At 39.5% G+C, this 6,000-nt stretch overlaps 1 protein-coding gene across 1 annotated transcript in view; it reads left to right on the forward strand.

Annotated features, from left to right (window-relative positions):
• PAWR (pro-apoptotic WT1 regulator) overlaps positions 1-5,474 on the forward strand; it is a 45,144-nt gene extending 39,670 nt beyond the window's left edge. The window contains exon 6 of the mRNA XM_015812043.1: positions 2,821-5,474. Coding sequence (XP_015667529.1) covers positions 2,821-2,907 — 87 coding nt within the window. The 3' untranslated portion in view covers positions 2,908-5,474. The remainder of the gene's footprint in view (positions 1-2,820) is intronic.
• The last annotated feature ends 526 nt before the right edge of the window (positions 5,475-6,000 follow it).

Consider the following 6,000-nt stretch of genomic DNA (forward strand, 5'->3'; position numbering starts at 1 on the left):
CAGGCTGTCTGCATCCTGCAGATGGGGCTTTGCTTGTTTGCGCGACCTGCAGATCAGTGCTGGTCCACGGATCGGGGGTTGGCTTAAGTAATCCCTGGCTTAAGTAATCATGCTGATAAGTTTAGTGTTGCTCAACAAAAAACAATGCTGTTGAACATGTATTTCTCAGATGAGTTCCCACAACCAGTTTTGATAAGGTTTTTTAATTTATACTTATGCTTAAAATTTCTGCTGCAAAGAGCAAATACCAGAGATAACAACTCAAAAAGATAGTGGGATTACATTAGGTATTGAAATAGTTGTCATCTTAGCCACAGTTGCTAACAATGCACATAGTAATGCATAAAGTAAAGCCATAAAATGATGCATAATTAAAATTAATCAAGGCTCCAGAAAACTGCTTTGTAACCCAGAGCAAAACACATGTCTTGAAGTCCACAAACATCCTGATACTAGGGCTTGAGGAAAAAGCCAGGTCTTCAAGGCTTTCCAGAAGGTCTAATGCAGACATGTCAAACACAAGGCCTGGGGGCCAGATAGGGCCTGCAAAGTGGTTTCATGTGGCCTGCGAAGCCATCCTGGAAAACAATGAGGGAACGGCCCCCACTGCTGTGGCCCTGGCCCAGACCGGCCGGGAGCCAATGTACAATTTTGTGGTGGCCATCTATGCTGAAACGCATTCAGTCTTAGCTCCACAAGGGCGTCTGGAAACAGCGAGGAACCAGTCCCTGCCGCGTTGGCCGCACCCTTTGGGTGCATGCTGGGGAGGTGTCACTCTTTGTGAGGAATGAAAAAATGCACCATCCCCTGGAAGTGGCCAGCAAGTGGCCCTTGCCTACTTCACATATCTGGCTTGATGGGCTCTGGGGGAGAGGTTTCGGCAGGCAGTGGGGCACTCTCCTCACAGCGCCAAGAGCTGAGCCGGGTGGCGCGAATCGGATAAGAAGTGCAAAGCTGGCGAGCTTCACACCGCCCAGCTCAACCTCTCGGCGCTGTGAGGAGAGCGCCCCACTGCCTGCCGAAACCGGGCAGGCTGGGGGCTGGGCAGCATTGCGCAGGTAATGTTGACTCTCACGCTGCTCAGGGCATCCCCTCCCCCAGAGCCCACCAAGCCAGATATGTGAAGTAGGTGAGGGCCATGTGCTGGCCACTTCCAGGCGATGGTGCATTTCTTCATTCCTCACGCAGGGTGACACCTCCCCAGCCTCCCTCATCTTAAATATTTTCCCACCACTCTGTACTTAGGAAGGAAGAAAGGAAAGAAGGAGAGGGAGGGTCTGAGGGAAGTCCTGCCTTAGTCCTGCCCTGCTGCCCTTTCACCAACCCCTTGCCCCTTCTTTCTGGCCTATCCTGGGGGGTCTCCCATCGTATTGCTAAGGAAGCTTTGGATACAAAGCTGGGTCTCCTCCCATGGAGAGGGAATGGGCCTCCCTCTGACTTTGCCCTCGTACCCATCATGAGCAACCTGGGTAAGGAGAGCAAGCACAGCAGCAACAGCCTTGAGGAGGAGGTAAGTGCAGCTGGGCGCCCCCTTGGGGAAGTGAGGCTGGGCTTGGTGCCGCGGGTGCTCGAGGGCCACGCTGGGTGTTTGACCTTTGCTGCCCAAGGCTCTGGGCAGCCCGTGCCACCATCCAGCCCCCCCGCATAGCCTGAGAGGAAGCTCCTCCAGTGAGGCTCCTCCAGTGGACCATGCCTTGGCACTTGCCCTGGTCCTACCCCCTTCTGCCAGAGACCGTCAGATCTGTCCCACTGCTGCCCAGGCCCCCACAAGCACCCTTGATGGGAACAATGTAGAGCTGGCCACACCCACTCCATCCACGCCCATCCAGTAGGCCACACCCACCCAGCCCCCCAAGGGCAACCGCAATGCTGATGCGGCCCTCAGTGAAATTGAGTGTGACACCCTTGGTCTAATGGCTCAAGGCTAGTACAGAGTGATGTGTATGTGAGAACGCAGATCAAGTCACCACTGCCTCAAGAGGCGCGGAAAAAACAGAGCTGGTGTATAAACCCTTCCAGTGAGTCAGACCATCTCTACCCTGGATCAGCTTCGCAGTTGCCATGGTGACAAAAGATCTCTTGAGCTGCCTTTGATCCCAAGCTGGGAAAAGGCAGAATCATATCTCAACCAACCATCAAACTGGCACAAGTAAGAAAGTACTGCATTAACCATTAGGTTTGGGGTGGACATGCCATGTCAGTTATTATAATATACCTTTCTCAGGTTTAACAGGTTTCTGTAAGAGAATTTATAATTCTTAAATCCCTTTTGTTAACTTTATTCTTTTATTTTCAAATATACATGGTATATAAATTTGTGTGTTTGCATGTGTTTGTGTATATGTAGTATATTTGTATTTTATACTGCTATTTCAAAGTTTATATTATTAATTTTAATCTTTTTTCTCCTTGTTGCATATGTTAGCCTGAGCAGGTCCTTTAGGGTATTTTTTATTTAATAATTGGTTTTTAGCCTATTTGTTTTGTCTGTATGTACTTTTCTTAACTATCCTGACATTGTCAATTTAATTTTGGATATTCTGGATACTTAAATACCAATTTTCCTGTGCTGGTTAATAGCCACAATAAAGTTAAGTATATAAAGCATTCATATCAGAGTAAATTGTTTGTTACAAAATATAAATTATAAGTTTATTAAGTAGCTCCCAACCAGTTTGTTAGCCATCTCAATCTGTATTTCACCATTTTTTGGTTTTATGGACTAAAATTCATATCATGTATTGCAGAGTGAATTATTAACTGAATGAGTAAAAAGAACTTAATTAATAGCAGTATATCTTGTTTTATTCTCTCTCAAAGGATCTAGATGATATAGAAGATGAAAATGAGCAATTAAAGCAGGAAAATAAGACACTGTTAAAAGTTGTTGGACAGCTGACAAAATAGAAGACGGAAGCTGCCAAAATAGAAGATGGAAGCCTCAGTGAGGAAGGAAATATGAAACTACTGATTTGAATGTTTAAGGGTCAAGATTAGGATATTTCCTTTGTGGCAATATGTCAAAACAATTGTCTTTATATTTATTATTAAGGAGCAGGGAGAAATGATGAATGTTTTACATGATGCTGTTACTTCTAAGCTCATTCCCTTGAATTTCCCAAAGTGATTCAAATGATGCTCATTGAGATGCATTAGGTGTTTCTATATATTTGACCCAGTTATACTTTTTAAAAAATTCCTGATTACAAAGGTCACAGTTAGTCAATATGGAGATTACTTGTAGGGGAGGGGCTTTTTCCTGCTCTATGAATAGAAGAAATAGGAATAAAATCTGTTTACACAGGGTCAAAATAAGTATTTTCGGAGATATTTGTTCTTTGTTTGAACAGGTATAAAGTGCATTACTGATATAAAACATTTTACAGAGTGTTACTCTGCAAAAATCTTGTATGTTGTGATTTTATTTTATACTTTATCTGAAGTACTGATAGTAATAGATAGTATTTTCTGTATAGATGCTGTTTGATGAAAATGTTTTATAAATCATAAATAAATCACCAATAATTATCACAACTAATAAGTAGTTTTTAGAAAAATGTGTATATTGCATACTACCACACAGAGCTTATGTTTCCACAGGAAGAATTCAGAGGATGCCATTTTTTGAAATTTATGAATACTGTGAAGTACTTCAAATATTACAATCACAGTTTATTGGACTAAGAACAGTCTTTCTGATTTTATATATTAAATTACAGTTTTCTGATCTAGATACAATGGGAATCATTGCCTAACAATAGTTTAACAAATCATATAACCTTTGCATTGGGTTGAGAAATATTAGTGTTCTTAGCCAAATGACTATAGACAAAAACTGTTCATTTAAACCATGCCTGTATGAATGGACTTCATCCAAAATACATGTATTAGGTTAGCATCAAAATAAGTATGATCTACCAAACTCTTATATGATTCATAGTGGTTTTTGAATTGTGATAAAGTTTTAATTGATATAGTTTACAAAGGAATTTTATGATTGTTCACCCCTCTAAAAGTATTATAGAAAACATCTAGAATAACACCAATGCTTTTTAAATAAAGTATGTTGCATGTTCTATTATAGTCTAGTGTCAGTTGTCTATGTCACTGTTGTGCAACAATTGTCTGTTCTGTATAAGTTAGAAAACTCCAAAGTTGCATTTTAGAGAATAATTTTTAGCAAGGAAACTTAAATATAACATTTAAGCTTTCAAAATACCTCCACTGCTTTGTCGGGCAAATAGGAAATAGAAAAAAAGTAGAGAAGGAAAAGTAGAAAAAAATAATCAGCTCCCCTGATGTAGAGCTCTGAAAAACTCAAAATCAGCATTACCCTTGACTCTGGATGTTTTTCTTTTGAGCAACACAGCTACCTTTCCTTTTGCTTGAAAAAATATAATTGTGTTTCTAATGATCTAGCCTTTTCTGTTTTGAAATCAGCTATATAGCCTTGAAAAATACTTTGTCAACTGGACCTCTAAAGTAGCACTGGAATTCATAGGCATCCTTAGTTGCTTCCTAATGCCAATGTTTATGTACGAAAAGTGTATTAATATTGCAAAGGCAATCTCTATTGAACAAAGTTAATGTAGTCAACTTTTCCCCCATGACTCACTATTTGAGAATATGCACTAATTTGTCCATACCTTTTTTTCTCTAATGATTGCAGTTATAGATGCAGCATACCAAAAATGCTCTATTAGTAGATCACAATGCTTAGCAACTATGTAACTACTCATAATAGATTACATTTTTGTATTTTTAAAGGCTGTATAGGTGATTTATGACTGTAATTAGGGTTCAAATCTTGCCTGTTGAGTGAAGCAGTCATTAAGTGAGCTGCCACATGACTGCTTTGTCAATTACTGCAATCCCAGTATCTGTCAATCCCGGTTGCAGTCATTAAGCTAGTTGTTAAGTGGATGGAGCAAAATCTTTCTGGCAGACACCCCTTTTACTCTCAAATGTTTCTGTACACTACCAAAGGATTTCAGCTCCATTCCAAGCATTGAGAGGAAATTATTTTTGAGACTGCAGGAACAAAGCTGAAATCTTCACAATTTCACTAACATTTCTGCAGTTTTAAAGCATCGTGTGGTCCTTGACTAGCAACAGCAACTGGGACTGCTAGAATTGCCATCCGTAAGCAATATGGTCACATGGTATCATACTATGCAGCTGCGTCGTTTAATGATGATAATTCTGGTCCTCGTTGCTGTTGTAATCTGAGAATTATCTGTAGCCCAAATTAAGATACTCACCAGGAAAAAAACCAGTAAAACAAAGGAGAATGAGACAAAATAAATTCCAATCCCAGTGTAAAAGTCTTTAAGTGTATTACTTTGAGATGTTGGTAAAGAGAATTGTAAGGATATATGTCCCCAAATAAAATGTATGGTTCAAAAAACTTATAGCTTCTTTACAGTCTGCAAAAAGTAATATATTCAGCTGAAAAACTACATTTTAGATTTTTCTGGATGAGCAACTCTTATGATTAAAATAAATAAAGAACCTAGTTGGATACTCAAGTCGTTTCTGCAAGATAGTAGCTTCCAGCTTAGTTTAAACTGAGTTCAATCATTCCTAAACTATCTCTCCCTAAACTGTGTAGTTTTCATCAGTTACAGTGATTCATGTTTGAAGAAATGCAATAGACAATTCAATAGGAAGAGAAACTGATCAATTTTTCATAAAAAGTTTATATTAAGTACAACATACTATTTTAAGAGTCTCTTAAACTCTGGAAAGATTATTTGGGATTCAAGTACCAAGTATTTTATTACAGCCAAAGGCCACACACAAATCAAACATCCAAATAAAACAAAACTAGACAGAGCCATCACAAGAGGACATAGCAATACATCACAATCGATGCAATCAATGGGTGACTAAGGTCTGCCTAGTTTTACAGGCAGTATATCAAATACAATGAGTATAGTCTAAAACTGGATAAAACACGTAATAAAATCAATTTTAAAAGATTATTAAAAAGATCTAAAA

The sequence above is a fragment of the Protobothrops mucrosquamatus genome, unplaced genomic scaffold (assembly GCF_001527695.2).
Source record: "Protobothrops mucrosquamatus isolate PMUCROS unplaced genomic scaffold, P.Mucros_1.0 scaffold63, whole genome shotgun sequence".
Classification (NCBI taxonomy): domain Eukaryota; kingdom Metazoa; phylum Chordata; class Lepidosauria; order Squamata; family Viperidae; genus Protobothrops; species Protobothrops mucrosquamatus.